The sequence below is a fragment of the Myxocyprinus asiaticus genome, chromosome 35 (assembly GCF_019703515.2).
Source record: "Myxocyprinus asiaticus isolate MX2 ecotype Aquarium Trade chromosome 35, UBuf_Myxa_2, whole genome shotgun sequence".
NCBI lineage: Eukaryota > Metazoa > Chordata > Actinopteri > Cypriniformes > Catostomidae > Myxocyprinus > Myxocyprinus asiaticus.
In genome coordinates this window covers 21,195,591-21,212,628 of record NC_059378.1, presented here as the reverse complement: position 1 = coordinate 21,212,628, position 17,038 = coordinate 21,195,591, and the positions used below count along the sequence as shown (strand labels likewise).

Genomic DNA, 17,038 nt, shown 5'->3' with positions numbered 1-17,038 from the left:
TGGAGCAGACAGGGTATTGTTTGTATGTAACTTTGGTGGAGTGTTAAGTTTATGTCATAGTCAATTTTATGCCAAGCCAAGTCTAGTTATTGCCAAGCCATGTTTATTTTATGTCAAGTTCATGTTTATGTTTACTTCATCATCATCGTCTCTGCGTCTACCTGTTGCCAGCCAACGTTACAGAATACCTGACCCATGCAATATGAACCCAGCAATCCAGCTTCTTCGACTTCACCAGGGGAATCGTACCCTGGAGGATTATGTGGAGGAATTCTGCGCTCTGGCCTGCAGGGTGGATTTTAATGAGGTGGCCCTCAAGGACTGTTTCTGATTTGGACTGAATGAGCCCATCTCTTCTCTGATGCCAGGCGGTCACAGTACCCACAGCCTGGCTCAATATATCGACCTCGCCCTGCAGATTATTGGTTCCACCTTCACTGTGGAGGAGGCGGCCGCCGAGCCAGAGTTCCACGTCATGGCCGCCGAGCCAGAGTTCCTCATCATGGTCGCTGAGCTAGTGCCATCTTTTGCCCCGGATCCTCAGGCTGCTCCATGCCATGTCACAGCCACGCCTGAGCCTGCTCCATACCAAGTCACAGCCACGCCTGAGCCTGCTCCATGCCATGTCACAGCCACGCCTGAGCCTGCTCCATGTCACATCACAGCCACGCCTGAGCCTGCTCCGTGTCACATCACAGCCATGCCTGAGCCTGCTCCATGTCACGTCACAGCCACGCCTGAGTCTGTTCCACACCATATCATAGCTACATCTGAGCTATTGGACCTGGAGATGGTTCCCGCCCTTGTACCCACCCTATAGATGTTTCTTCAGGATCACACGAGGGGAACTTCCAACCCTCCAAATTTGTCTAGACCCTCCGAGCCCTGGACTCCGCCTTGGTTCTCCGTGACCTCAGTCTCACCTTGGCTCTATGTCCCTTCGGCTCCACCGTGTTCCTTCGGCCAATCGGCTTCACCGGGGTCCCTCGTCCCTCCGGCTCCGCCTTGGTCAGTCAGTCACCTGGCTCCGCCTGAGCTCTCCAATCCCACAGCTATGCTTTGTCAATCCGAGCCTGCGGCTCCACCGGGGATCTCCTTCCCTATGGCTCCGCCTTGGTCCTCAGTCCCACCGGCTCCGGCTCCGCCTCTGTCCTCCGATCCCCCAGCTCCACCTCGGTCCTCCCAGCCTTGGGCACTACCTCGGTTCTCCGAAGCTCCGGCTCCACCATGGTCCTTCGAGTCATCGGCTACTCTCCGGGCACCAAGTTCCATGGTGTCGCCCGTATAGTCTCTCATGGCTCCGCCTTCCATGGCTCCACCCATCAAGTCTCTCAAGGCTCCACCCCTCGAGTCTCTCATGGCTCCACCTTCCACAGACGTTGCCCTGATCCCATGCTCCATGCCATGTCTTGCCAAGCCATCCTCCAAGACCCCCCTCCCCCCATATCTCCCTACAGAACTTTGAGTTTATGCCATGTTTTATGTGTTTGTTCATGTGTTGGGGTGTCGGGAGCCGCCCCTTAGTGGGGGGATATGTCAGGTGTATTTTGTTGGTTCATGTTTTTCATGTCTTTTATTTTGAAATTTCTAGTTTTATGTTCATGTGTCTTGTTTTCATTGGTTGATTGTCTTGTTATCTTGTTTAGAGTTCTTTGTGTTTATTGGTTATCTTTGTCATGTGTTCTCCCATGTCATGTATTTAACCCTCATGTTTTCCATGGTCCATTCTCAGGTATTGTTTGTATGCAACTTTGGTGGAGAGTCAAGTTTATGTCATAGTCAAATTTATGTCATGCAAAGTCTAGTTATTGCAAAACCAAGTTTGTTATGTCAAGTTCATGTTTGTAGTTAGGGTTTTTTGGATCACGATTTGAATCAATTTGCACTTGGGTTCTTTACTTCATTGTCTCTGCATCTACCTGTTGCTAGCCAACGTTACAGTGACTCTAGTGGAGCAGAAAATACACTCTTCACCTTTAAATCTAACCTCTCTTCTGTGAGTTTTTGCCCATATATGGTCATTTTGCTCCGTTTCTGTGTGGTCTGTCAGCAGATCTGAAGTTCCAAGGAAGTGATAAGAACTCTTCTTGCTTCATTACCTTGACTCGCATTTGACATGCAATTCTAGTCACATTGTTGCCATAGGTTGGGCAGTGCTGCTTTGGGGATGAATATAAGGCTAGAAACATAGATATATAATTTATATCTATGTTTATATCTTTATAAATTATATATAATTTATCTTAACCATTTTAGTTTCTGTACTTGTAAAATACTAAACAGTCTCAGACAGAATTCCTGGGGAATACACACAGACCATTCACAATTGCACATTGAAGCAAAAATGACAAGAGCTAGCAGAAAAACCATTCTGATTGGCTGGCTGTAATGCAACTCTTGTAAGACAGGGGCACACAGGTTTTTATCAGTTCATCAGGTAACAAAGTTTTGTTACCAAGCTGTTACAATGAGCACCTTTTAGAAACAACATGTTGAAAAACTATTTGATTTTTTATTAGATTTAGATAAAAAATATGGCATTGCATCTTTTTGAAAGAGATTATGTGATTAAGTGAATATCTGAATGAGCTACCACTTTGTTGCATGCAGTAATAATAATAAAAATAAATAAATAAATAAAAACATTCAATATTTATTTTCCAACCCAAAAAAATTCTAACCAATATGCATTACTTTTAATCTGGCACCGATCAGTCTGCGCAGACCTGCATAAAGTCGAACACACCTATTATAACATCAGTTAACTGTGTGAACAACTACGAAGTAATCCTGATGTTAGCATCACTGCTCTTACATAACACATTCTTTTAGTTTCTAAATCAGAAATATGTTTTGTTAGGGGAAGGGGGCCTCCAACATAAATTTTGCCTAGGGCCTCTTAAAGGGATAGTTAACCTCATGGCATCCCAGATATACATGACTTTCTTTCTTCAGCAGAAAAGATTTGTAGAAAAATAGAACAAATATCTCAGCTCAGTAGGTCCATAAAATGCAAGTGGATGGTGATACAAACTTTGAAGCTCCAAAAAGAACAGACAGTCACCATAAACATCATCTATACGACTCCACTGGTTAAATTAATGTCTTCTAAAGTGAAATGATCGCTTTTGGTGCAAATAAATATTGTAGGAGCCATATATTATTTTTATTTAATAATAAAATGTATTATTTGTTCATTGTTTAACTATAAATCATTGCATTGCTTCATGTGGTAACATCTAAATTAACTGGTTTTACTGAATACAAAATTGTTAACATCACTATATCAACCTGAATACACTAGATTACACAACAAAACACATTTTATGGGTTAGATCAAGTAGAAATTGCTCCTTAAGGTAACAACAACACTAATCTTCCTGGAACACCTGTTTAGTGTACAAAACTGCTCTAAAATAAAAATTTTGAACCGTATTGATACATGGAGATTCATTCATTGCAAAAGCCACACCACATTCTAAACTTGGAGAGCTTTCAAGTCACGGAAATGAATGAGTTTCAGATAAGAGGCTAAAAAAGGCAACAAGCACAAGGCAGCTGCACTAGATTGTGGCTGAACTGTTTGGAGGTTGGGCTAGTGTGCACTGTTTGGAAAGCACAAAAATACAGAAAGATAGAAAAGAGAGAAAATCACTCACAGTTGCATGACAAGGTAGAGGTGTGATTTATTCTCAAAGATGTCCTCCAGGGAAACTATGTTGGCATGTTTAATCCTAAGAGAGAGAGAGAGAGAGAGAGAGAGAGAGAGAGAGAGAGAGAGAGAGAGAGAGAGAGGGGGAGGGGGGGGGGGGGGGACATGTCAACTCAGGAACAGGGCAAAATATTCAAGCTTAGCACTATAGGGCTGGGTGATAAGTCACATATTCACTGTATATCTATGATGATTTTGCTGTCCATTGTAAAAATAAAGCAACTTCATGAATATTGCAATGATTTTAATGCGCTTTAAATTTGGCCATTAAGTTTCCTTGAGATTGCATAAATAGACTCATTTTAAGATCCTTCCTCATCACGAAAATGGTGTGTTTGAAACTGTCCATTTCAATTAATCCAGTTCACAAAAGTCTCCGTGTGGCATTTCATCAGATGTTTTAGTAAACACATATATAGATAAATATTGATATTAATTACTATGTATTATTATATTGTTTCATGAAAAAAATATTCTTCCTTGTGTTTATTTAGTGAAAAATGGTGGAAAAAATGCCTTGCCTATTTGTGTTTTACTTCTTGCTTTAAACATGTTAAATCTACATGACAACAATTGCTGCTTAGCCGACAATTTGTTTCCTCTGATTGATAAAAATAATACCCTTTTAAATCATTTAAGACCAAAAGTATATATATATATATATATATATATATATATATATATATATATATATATATATATATACAGTTGTGCTAAAAAGTTTGCATACACTTGGAGAATTGGTAATATATGTACCATTTTTAAAGAAAACATAAGTGAGCAGGCAAAACACATTTCTTTTATTTCTTATGGGATTCATATTCAGCTGCAGGTTGTAACAGAATGGAACAATCATAAAATAAAACATGGCAACAAAGAAAAAAATGAAATGACCCCTGTTCAAAAGTCTGCATACCCTTAGTTCTTAATACTGTGTATTGCCCCCTTTAGCATCAATGACAGCGTGCAGTCTTTTTTAATAGTTGTCTATGAGGCTCCAAATTCTTGCAGGTGGTATAGCTGCCCATTTGTCTTTGCAAAATGCCTCCAGGTCATGCAAAGTCTTTGGTCGTCTTGCATGAACCACAAGTTTGAGATCTCCCCAGAGTGGCTTGATGATATTAAGGTCAGGAGACTGTGATGGCCACTCTAGAACCTTCACCTTTTTCTGCTGTAACCACTGGAGGGTCAACTTGGCCTTGTGCTTAGGGTCACTGTCGTGCTGGAAAGTCCATAGGCGTCCCATGCACAGCTTTCGTGCAGAAGAATGCAAATTGTCTGCCAGTATTTTCTGATAACATGTTGCATTCATCATGCCATCAATTTTCCCAAGGTGGGGATGGTATTCTTTCCACTATAGGCCTTGTTGACCCCTCTCCAAACATAGCGCTTATGGTTGTGACCATAAAGCTCTATTTTGGTCTCGTCACTCCAAATTACAGTGTGCCAGAAGCTGTGAGGCGTGTCAAAGTGTTGTCGGGCATATTGTAACCGGGCTTTTTTGTGGCATTGGCGCAGGAAAGGCTTCTTTCTGGCAACTCGACCATGCATCTCATTTTTGTTTAAGTATCGTCATATTGTGCTCCTTGAAACAACCACACCGTCTTTTTCCAGAGCAGCCTGTATTTCTCCTGAGGTTACCTGTGGGTTTTTCTTTGTTTCCCGAACGATTCTTCTGGCAGTTGTGGCTGAAATCTTTCTTGGTCTACCTGACCGTGGCTTGGTATAAAGAGATCCCCGAATTTAATAAGTTCGATCCACTTCTTAATCAGTGATTGAACAGTACTGACTGGCATTTTCAACGCTTTAGATATCTTTTTATATCCTTTTCCATATTTATAAAAGTTCCATTACCTTGTTATGCAGGTCTTTTGACAGTTCTTTTCTGCTCCCCATGGCTCAGTATCTAGCCTGCTCAGTGCATCCACATGACTATTTATACACAGACACTAATTGCAATTTTAAAAGCCACAGGTGAGGGAAATTAACCTTTAATAACTTTTCAATTTCCTCAAAAGTTTAAGTCCTGTTTAGCACATTCTTATTGGTCTTGCAGAAACAAACAATATGAATCCTGTACCAAATAAAAAAAAATATATTTCCAGAAATCTTAGTTTGACACAAAAATGTAACAGTTTTTATTGGAGGTGGGGTGCCATTGAGCTCAGCAGTTCTGAGAATCATTGTGCCTGTGATCTTATTGCATGTTTAGGCATGGAACCGAAACACTAGAGCATTATGCACATGCAAAACTGTTTGGGTGTAGCCGAAAGTGTTAAAAATATGTGCAAATATATGTGTTGATGCATCAGATTAGTGTTTGTATTACTGAAGCTTCACTGCTTATTCTAACAGCTCTAATGTCTCCATGAGAACTGATCTGACACCAGATCTCTCCTGGTCCAGACAAATCCACAATATTCTACACTGCTAAACTGATCCAGAGATACTTCATAAATATTAACAAAGGAGGTGGACCTGGAGTCAGATTTCCTGCTACCTATAGCCTGAGATGCAATGTAAATATGATACCAGGTTTGAGTGCATTGACTCCTGCAGAACAGAGCGACAGGAGGAGAAAGAGAGGGTTTTCTGACTTTCATTGGATTTCATAAAATGTCTTATGCCTATTACAAACATACTGTGAGACATGTTACCAACAACAACATAATGTGACATTTGCAGAGCGTTTGAAATGGAGAGACACTTGTAGCAGGATGACAGGCTGAGACACTAAACTGTAAAAACAGTTTAAGGTCAAATCCAGTGCAGACAAGATGGAGGAAGAGTCAAAGTTACTGTGAGCGATTCCATTGTTCTATATGATATGTCCCACACACAAGGATATAATAAAAAATTATACATGGAAAACTGTCAGGAATTGTTGCATTCTGAGTAAGTTTGATTCATGGGTTGATAATTGTTCATCTTGTTTATGATATGATGTATTATTCACTGCTGCAGTTTATACAGACACATTATACTAACAAAATGTTCATTTGTAGCGGCAAGGAAATATATAACTTGTCAAATATTTTATTTTTACCAGCGATATATCTCTTGCAGCCCACCAATAATTTAAGAGGGACCAGCAGAAGGATTGCCTTAAAACAGTTTTAATTCTGTCAACAAAATTAGGTTCAAAACAGTGTTACTATGAATGCAAACTTTAATACAGTGAAAAAGACACTCTATTAGCATAACATAAATATATATAAATAAATACAAATTTCCAACATTCTTTTGAATGTCCATGTTCTAAAATAAAATATTTGATGCCATGAGTGTACCTTCATTTCCCTATCTGTCACTCACTCGACGTTGTGTCGATGTAGTGACACTAGGGGTCACTCTTGGGAGCCCGAGACACCTCTGGTCTTTGATAAAAGGCCAATGAAAATTGGCGAGTGGTATTTGCATGCCACTCCCCCAGACATACGGGTATAAAGGGAGCTGGTATGCAACCACTCATTAAAATTTTCTCTTCGGAGCCGAACGGTCATGCTCACTGAGCTGAATACTACTGTTCATTCACCTCTGCTGGATCTGATGCCGCATTTCAGCAGCTTCTCCCCCCTCTGCACTGGTGCACTGCAGAGAATGCCCCTGGGCACTTCGGCAGAAATAAAAGAGTATATTTCTCTAAAAGAGTATATTTCTCTAAAAGAGCGGCACACACGGAACATCTTTTTAAAGATACGTCTTTCTAAAGATGCTTTTCCGTTTGTGTGTTATTCCTGGTTGCGCTCGTTATCTCTCGCCTTCTGACGGTCACGATCACTGTCTTTTGTGTCAGGGCACTGCTCACGTGGAGACAGCGTTCATGGATGGTCATGTTCTCATTGCGAGGATATGTCCATTGCAACGTTGCGGTCGCGGCTCGCCTTCGTAAGAAAGCTCGTCTCACGGCGAGTTCGACCTCTTATTCGGAGCCCGCGAAAGTAATGAGCTCTCGAGCACAGCATCGGAGAGCGGGCTCGTCCAGACGGAAGCCTCAGCTGGGCTCCTCCCTTTGGGGACGACTGACCAGTCACAGGCTGACACGGAGATGACGACATGCTTTCCCGGGCAGCCGCGAGCGTCGGCTAGAGTGGAACTCACTGCTCTTCCCTGAACCCTCACGGCTCGGTGATTGGTTCCTGGGCTCACGGCGCCGCTCAAAGCCACGCCCCGCCCCCGTTCCTTTCTTCCCGGAAGTGCATGAAGAGCTGACAAGGTCGTGGGAGGCACTTTTTACTGCCCGGTCCCGATATTTTCAGCTTCCCCGCCCTCACTACCCTTGATGGTAGGGCGGCCAAGGGCTATTCTGCAATCCCCCGGTGGATAAAGGTGCCCGCGGTGCACCTATGCCCGCAGAGCACCGCCACCTGGCGCGGGTGCCCAAAGCCCCCATCCAAGGCCTGTAGGTTTACGTCGTCTCTGACGGCCAAGGCCTACGGTGCCGTTGGACAAGCCGCCTCCGCCCTGCACACCATGGCTCTCCTGCAAGTCCGCCAAGGTGCTAAAGGAACTGCACGAGGGTATTGATGAAGGAACTGCGCTCGGCGACCGACCTCGCTCTCCGAGCGACGGAGGTCATGGCGCATTTTCTCGGGCGGATAATGGCCACACTAGTGGTCCAGGAGCGCCACCTTTGGCACAACCTAGTCAAGATGGGCGAGGCCGACAAGACTCGATTCCTTGCTGCCCCCATTTCCCAGGCGGGCCTATTCGGCGACACCGTCGAGGACTTTGCCCAGCAGTTTTTCGATGGTGGAGCAGTAGACGGATGCTAGCCGGCATATCCTGCCCCGGCGCAGCTCAAGATCCCGCACCCCGTCTACTCATTGCCAAGGGCGTCCCCCTGCGGTGACTGCACCGGCTCCGCCGCAGCCCGCCCCTTCGGCCCGGCCCCGGCGTGAAGCCCACCGCAGAAAGCAGACACCACCCGTCTCGCAGCCACCCAGAACCCGTGAAAGGCTTCAAAGCGCCCTTGAGACAGGCGACCCAGGGCCAACGAAACCCGCTGCTCTGGAGCTGGTAAGCGGATCTCTCCATCTTTTTGTTACCTTTTGCATTTAATTGCGCTGCATGCCCAAGTGGCTGCAGTACTCAAGAGCTCAGCAAGAGCGGTTTCCTTGTTCCCTGGGTCACGTATCCGGTGTGCACGGCCGTCATCACGACCACCGTCCACCACTATATTTGGCAGGTCTGGCGCTCCAGCGGAGGTCTCCCGCCCCTGAGCGCCCAGCTGTGGCACAAATCCGCCCCCAATGTGACAGTCTCCATGGGTCACGAGGACAGGCCTCTTCCTCCCCCGTCCCAGGCTGTTCCGGGGGTGGTCACAAGGAGCCAGGTAAGTGCTTCAATGTCCTTAGACTCAGCACGGCCACGACGTGATGTGGCACCTCGAGCTCCGTCCCACCGCGAGGCCCCACCTGCCGGTACGTCCGATGACGTTGTCCCTTTGGTCCCCCTTGCGCGGAACTTGGACGCATGGCCTGCGCTTTCCAATCCGTCATGAGGGCTGGTCCAGACCGTCCGACTCGGCTGAGCGATTCACTTCGCCGGGCGTCCGCCCAGGTTCAGCGGTGTCCACTTCACCTTGGTGAAGGACAAAAATGCTGCTACCTTGTGCGAGAAGGCGGGACTTACAAAGAGGGGTTAAAGCAATGCAAATATGACCACACAATGAAGTATTAGACCAGATGCACATCATAATGCAACTAAAGCCAAATTTTACATTTTAGCAAATTTAGAAACGCTTTTTTAAGGTCCGAAAAAGAGGACATGTCTGGGAAAAAGAGGACGAATGGTCACCCTACGTAAACAGTGGGACAAAAAGCATATTTGCATCAAAATGTTGGACTTGAAGTGTACATTTTACCGAACTGAGCACTGTCTAGTAGGCTATGTCATATAAAGGCTATTAATCAAACCACAATAACAAGGAAACGAGAAAACCACTCACTACTTTTGGCTGAATAACTTTAGTAGCTTTAGAAGTATTCATGTAATAGAATAAAACAATGACATTTTTAATAACAATATTTTTTTTAATAATATTGTTAGTTTTTTAATAATACCGACCCCTGATGTAGAGAATGTATTAATTTGTATAATAAATTACCAGGAAAGTAGAGTTGACAAAATATTTTATAATTATGCCTTTATCATGTTTTTTCTAATGCCTGATAGAAAAGTATCAACCTTTGTAGAGCAATACTTCAGGCAGAACATTCCACCAGTCACAAACTTCAATTGTGCATCATGCATTAGAATAAGAACACAACTATTGCTGGGCTTAAAAGATATAATAATTAAATCAGTGTGGAATATAGTATCTCATAAGGAGTACAATGTGGCACCCCATGTGCTACTTTAAGAAATAGTTCACCCAAAAATGAAAATTCTCTGATCATTTACTTACCCTTATGCCATCCCGAATGTGTATGACTTTCTTTCTTCAGCAGAACACAAATTAAGATTTTAAGAAGAATATCTCAGCTCTTTTGGTCCATACAATGCCAAAATTTTGATGCTCCAAAAAGCACATAAAGGCAGCACAAAAGTAATCCATAAGACTCCAGTGGATTTAATAACTGGCCGATCCTCCTTTGGCAACAATAACCTCAACCAAGCGTTTCCTGTAGCTGTGGATTAGACCTGTACAATGTTCAGAAGGAATTTTTAGAACATTGTTCCTTACAGAGCTGCTTCAGCTCAGCCATATTTTTAGGATGTCTGGTGTGAACGGCTCTCTTGAGGTCATTCCACAGCATCTCTATTGGGTTAAGGTCTGGGTTCTGACTGGACCACTCCAAAAGGTGGATTTTCTTTCTTGGAAGCCATTCTGTAGTGGATTTACTTCGATGTTTAGGGTCATTGTCCTGCTGCATCACCCAACTTCTACTAAGCTTCAGCTGGCGCACAGCCACCCTGACATTATCCTGTAGGATATCTTGATAAACTTGGGAATTCTTTTCCCTCCATGATGGCAAGCAGTCCAGGCCCGGAAGCAACGAAGCAGCCCCAAATCGTGATGCTGCCTCCACCGGACTTCACCATTGGGATGATGCTTTTATGTTGGTATGTGGTGCCCTTTTTATACCATACGTAGTGCTGCATGTTCTTCCTAAAAAATTCAACCTTAGTTTTATCAGTCCACAAAACATTTTCCCAGTAGCGTTGTGGAGTGTCAAGGAGGTCTTTGGCAAACTTCAGGCACACAGCAATGTTTTGTTGGAAAGTAGCAGCTTCCTTCGTGGTGTCCTGCCATGGACACCATGACAGGACACCACGACTGTTTAATGTTTTCTGTATAGTAGACTCATGAACAGAGATGTTAACCAGTTCCAATGATTCCTTCAAGTCTTTAGCTGTCACTCTAGGGTTCATTTTTACCTCACTGTGGTGTGATCTTTGAGTCATCTTCGCTGGACGGCCACATCTAGGGAGAGTAGCCACAGTTCTAATCATCTCCATTTATAGACAATTTGTCTAACGATGGACAGATGAATATCTAAGCTCTTCAAGATAACTTTGTAACCTTTTCCAGATTTATCGTAGGTCTTCTAAGATCTTTTTTTTTTTGTGAGGCATGGTCCACATCAGCAGATGCTTCTTAAGAATAGTAAACTCAAAATGTTTGAGTGCTTTTTATAAGACAAAGTAGCTTGAACCCACACCTCCAATCTCATTTCATTAATTGGATATCAGGTTTTCCATCTCCTGACTCTAATTAGCTTTTGTTGATGTCATTAGCCTAGGGGTTCACATACTTTTTCCAACCTATACTGTGAATGTTTGAATGATGTATTCAGTATTTTCAAGAACAATACAATAATTTGTGTGTTATATGTTAAAACAGTGTTTGATCAAAGTGTTTGTTCATTGTTGTAACTTAGATGAAAATGAAACCAGATTTTAAGAATTTTTTTTACATAAATGCAGGTAATTCCAAAGGGTTCACATTCTTTTTCTTGCCACTGTATTTATAGCAACTTGCCAGAATAATAACACATTCAGTTTAATGGCACAGATGTTTGAAGGTAAAATTTGGTCTGTAACAGTTTGATGCATGTTTTTGTAATTTTCGTTAACTAAAATGTGATATTTTTGTCAACTAAAATCATATGCCATTTTAGTCAGAGTAGAATTGACTAAAATGAATTCATATGGCTACATTTAAATATTGACTAAATTTTATGTCAATATACGAAAATTACGACTGAAATAAAAAACTGTGAAAATTAATATTGACGCCTACTAGTGACTGACAGTACTGCGACCTAGCGCCCTCTGGTGATATTATCACCATCCATGTGAACGGGGCATAATTTTCCCAACCAGTGATATTAGTCCACTTTAAATGTGTGAAAATACATATTTTCCAACTATTCCAACTTAGGCACACAACAGTACATGTGCAGACAGTACGTCCCTCCCACACAGTCTCGTTTTCATTCATGTCAAATTAAATATGCTGTCTCTGACTAAACCCTATGAGGGGGTGGTTTTAGTATTAATTCACTGCATGATACAGAAGAGTTAAAGAAAAAAGTATAAAGTCACATATCTTCCTCCGTGACCCCTCAGCCTCGGTCTTCACTGCCCCCACAGCAATCAGCAGCCCTGCCGATTTACACTGACTTGCAAAAGAGCTGCGTGATCGTGCGTGCGTGACATGCGTGGGCTCTAATTGAGCCAAACGGTGGAATCCCACATGCCTCCCATCGGCAATACAACACGACAGAGGCACCTGAGTGAGTCATCGGTACACAGAGTCTCTCTTCCACACGTTCTCATTCTTTCTCTTTTATCAGTGACATGTCCACCTACCCACCCACTCTCTTTCTCACACACATTCACTTTCCCATTTCAGGCATGCGGGTGGTCTCATCCTTACCTCTTTCTAAACTCCACGCCACCTTGACCCACACAACTGTGGGCAGTCAGATATGGCACGACTCCAAAGTAGAACAATCTCCCCCTTCGTTGAAACCCTGCCTGACAGATCTCGTACTTGCTGACAGCAGATTTTTGCATGGCCCTTAAACTGTCCTGAGTGTCCTGCGCTCTGGTTGGCATGGTAAGGTCAGAGAGCATCTCTTTCCTTGAGGCCTGCAGGATTCACAGTGGCTACATTTACATGTACACCAATCCTCTGATTATTGCAATATTCAGAGTATAAGGAAAAATAAGTTTAAGATGTTTACATGATTTGGGCCAAACCCTTCAATCCTGTTTACATGCTATTTGCCATTACTCTGATTGTTTGCTGAGAAAAGTGATGTTTTAATGTTTTTTTTATAAATCAATATTTATTACAAAAAACAACTTGTTGCAGATATGTCTCTTTAAATACAGCTTGGCATAAGGAAAATTAATCAGTCAGTTAGTGAGTCTTTTTGAAAAATGTATTAAAAGAATCACTTATGAAGAGTAATTTTCTATTACACTGGATGTGCTGTCTGTTTTGATTCACTAAAAAAAATTGGTTCATAAGAGTAATTTGTTTGTCAGACTACACTGGTTGCTGTCTGTTTTGATTCACCAAAAAGAATCAGTTCATAAGAGTCATTTGTGTGTGAATCGGAATACACGCTATGGATGTTGTTGTGTTTCGTCCACAAGCATAAACTAATTTCAAAGACAGGTTTCCTTACCATTATTTTGCAGCATATGGTCTTTTTATCTCCCCAACATTAAATTCAGACTGCAAACAGACATTCACAACTCGGGAAAATATGTTTTCTTTGGCCGTGGGGCTGTTGATGGGGGAGCACCACTGCTGGAAAACGGTGCATGTAATGGCCGTTTTACATGAAGCTGAAAAGTAAGTGCAGCCTCCTTTTTCACATTGTTTTAGAACCTGTGCTTGAGTGGAACATGATCCGTCTGTAGCACTGGTGCAGGTGCACTTTGGTCAGAGTGGAAGACATGCAATTAAAGCATTTACATGCTTGTATAAAGCAATAAAAATAGGAGTACTCCACATATCTTACTGCAATTATCATTACTCTGATTATAAGCATAATCACAATATCATAATCGCAATATTCTGTTTACATGAGCTACAGTTTAATCGCAGTAATGCCATAATCGCATTATAATCGTATTATGAGGATGCACGTAAACGTAGCCAGTGACATAATCTGAGCTGCTTACACAACGCTGGCTGTTGTGACATCACATTGATGCTGAATAATCTCCGTCGGTGACAAAGACACAAAATCCCAGGCTCCTCTAAAGGCGGATTTATCGTAAATTGCTTTGGATGCAAGCATTGTTTTTGAAAGATGATCTGCTCAATTGAGTTTGAGTTGTTTCACAATTAGAGATCAAACACGCTGTAGATCTTTTTTTAAAACCTAGTACTGACTTGCTGTCTGCTGCCTACATGTGTATCTGCCTTCTGACGGTGATTGTCCACTGTTGCATTTTGAGCGGAGCTAAACTGCGTTTTCAATTATTCCTATTCACCTTATTCAGCCCCTCCCCTTTTCAGCAATCAGCGCTTCTGTATTTTGTCTCTTAACTTCCAGTTTGCATTGAGGCTAATGAGAAGAGTCATTCAAAATGGATTATGTGTGGAAGCACAGAAATAGTTTTTCACCAAGAGTTGATGGTGAGTCTGCACCACCTCTGTACTACGTGAAAATGGTAGTGAGGTGCTTTGATGACACTGTAAAATGTTAGTTTTTTTGACACCCACAGAAGTAAATTGGACCTGGCAGTTCCCTATCTGTCACTCACTCGACGTTGTGTTGATATAGTGACATTAGGGGTCACTCTTGGGAGCCCCAAACACCTCTGATCTTTTTTTTAAAAGGCCAATGAGAATTGCTGAGTGGAATTTGCATGCCACTCCCCCAGACATACGGGTATAAAAGGAGCTGGTATGCAACCACTCATTCAGATTTTCTCTTCGGAGCCGAGCTATTCTATTCATTGAGCTGAATTCATCTGCCTAGTTCATTCACCTCTCTCTGCTGGATCTTACGGTGCATTTCAGCGGCTTCTTCCCCTCTGCATCTGTGGTTTGCAGAGAACGCCCCTGGGTGCTTCGGTAGAACATTTAAAAGAGTATATTCTAAAAGATTATATTTTCTTTCTGAAAGAGCGGCACACACGGAACATCTTTTTTAAGATGCCTTTACATTTGTGTGTTATTCCTGGTTGCAGTCGTTATCTCTCCGCTTCCGACGGCCACGATCACTGTCTTACGTGTCTGGACATGGAGACATTGTTCGTGGATGGATCATGTCCTCATTGCGAGAACATGACCATGGCAACGTTGCGGTCACGGCTTGCATTCGTAAGAAAGCAAGCCACCCCAGCGGCTCCCTGCCTCGGTCCTTCTACCTATGGGTATGAGGCCGTGCCGGTTAGCACTGGGGGCGATTTGGGGACCTCAATGGGACCACCTCTGCCGGTTAACCCCCAAAGGACCTCCCATTCCCCAGCACGCTTGCTTGCCCCGGTCACGCGCTCAGACGAGATCGCCGGCTCATCTCAGAGCGAGTTCGACTCATCGTTCAGAGCCCGGGAAGAGGATGAGTTTTCTAGCGCAGCATCAGAGAGCGGGCTCATCCAGTGAGACGCAGAGGCTTCAACTGGGCTTCCTCCTTCGGGAATGGTCGCCCAGTCCCAGGCTGACGTGGAAATGACGGACATGCTTTCCCGGGTGGCCGTGAGTGTCGGGCTAGAGTGGAACTCTCCACTCTCCCCGGAACCCTCGCGGCTCGATAATTGGTTCCTGGGCTCGGGGCGCAGATCCATTCTTCCCAGAAGTGCGTGAGGAGCTGACAAGATCATTGGAGGCACCTTTTACTGCCCGGTCCCGATATGTCAGCTCCACCGCTCTCGCTACCCTCGTTGGTGGAGTGGCCAGGGGGTACTCGGTGATACCCCAGGTGGATACGGCGCTCGCGGTGCACTTATGTCCGCAGAGGGCCGCCACCTAGTGCGGGTGCCCAAAACTCCCGTCCAGGGCCTGTAGGGTTACGCCGTCCCTGACGGCTAAGGCCTACAGTGCCGCTGGACAAGCCGCATCCGCCCTGCATGCCATGGCTCTCCTGCAAGTACACCAAGCCAAGGCGCTAAAAGAACTGCACGAGGGTAGTTCTGACCCAGGATTGATGCAGGAACTGCATTTGGCGACTGACCTCGCTCTCCGGGCGATGAAGGTCACGGCGTGGTCTCTCGGGCAGACGATGTCCACCCTCATGGTCCAGGAGCGCCACCTTTGGCTCAACTTGGTAGAGATGCGAGAGGCTGACAAGGCACGGTTCCTTGATGCCCCCATCTCCCAGGATGGCCTATTCGGCGACACCGTCGAGGACTTTGCCCAGCAGTTCTCGGCGGTGAAGCAGTAAATGGAGGTCATATGTCACATCCTGCCCTGGCACGGCGCAAGACCCCGCACCCCGTCTTCTCATCGCCAAGGGCGTCCTCCTGCTGCAACCACACCGCAGCCCGCTCCCATGGCTCGGTCCCGGCGTAGAGCCCAGCGCAGGATGCAGACGCCACCCGTCTCACGGCCGGCTGCTAAGAACCCGAGGAAGGCTTCAAAGCGCCCCTGAGACGGGTGACCCAGGGGCAAGGAGACCTGCTACACTGGGGTTGGTAAGCAGACCACTCCATCCCCCGGTGGAGGGCCAGGAGGAGAATCTTTTGTTTCATTTTCATTTAATTGCGCCACATGCCCAATAGGCTGCGGTACCCAAAAGTTCAGCAAAAGAGCAGTTTCCTTGTTCCCTGGGTCACATGTCCAGTGTGCACGGCCATGACCACCGTCTCATCTTTGCAGGTATGGCGCTACAGCGGCGGTCCCCCCACCCCTGTGCACCCAGCTGTGGCACAAACACGCCCACACGAGGTTGGATCCGGTGGACTACGGGGACGAGACTCCTCCTCCCCCCCTTCGGCCAATCTTATGGTGGGCGGCAGGAGCCAGGTAAGTGCTTTGATGTCGCTGGACTCAGCACGGCCACGGGGCTTGGATCCCCTCGACGTGGCACCTCGAGCTCTGCCCCGCCACGAGCCCCCACCCGCCGGTACGTCTGATGTGATCATTCCCTTGGTCATTACTCTCTTTGAAGACTGCCCTCCTGACTGCGCTCACCTCCATCAAGAGGGTAGGGGACTTGCAAGCGTTCTCTGTCAGCGAACTGTGCCTGGAGTTTGGTCTGGGTTACTCTCACGTGATCCTGAGACCCCGACCGGGCTATGTGCCCAAGGTTCCCATGACCCCTTTTAGGGATCAGGTGGTGAACCTGAAAGCACTGCCCCAGGAGGAGGCAGACCCAGCCTTGGCGTTGCTGTGTCCGGTGCGAGCTTTAC

General features: G+C 44.9%; 1 protein-coding gene across 4 annotated transcripts in view; it reads right to left on the bottom strand.

Annotated features, from left to right (window-relative positions):
• LOC127426321 (calcium/calmodulin-dependent protein kinase type 1-like) overlaps positions 1–17,038 on the bottom strand; it is a 128,392-nt gene that overhangs the window by 29,131 nt on the left and 82,223 nt on the right. For all 4 annotated transcript variants that reach the window (XM_051673068.1, XM_051673067.1, XM_051673066.1 and 1 more), the window contains one exon: positions 3,660–3,734. In XM_051673068.1, coding sequence (XP_051529028.1) covers positions 3,660–3,734 — 75 coding nt within the window. The remainder of the gene's footprint in view (positions 1–3,659; positions 3,735–17,038) is intronic.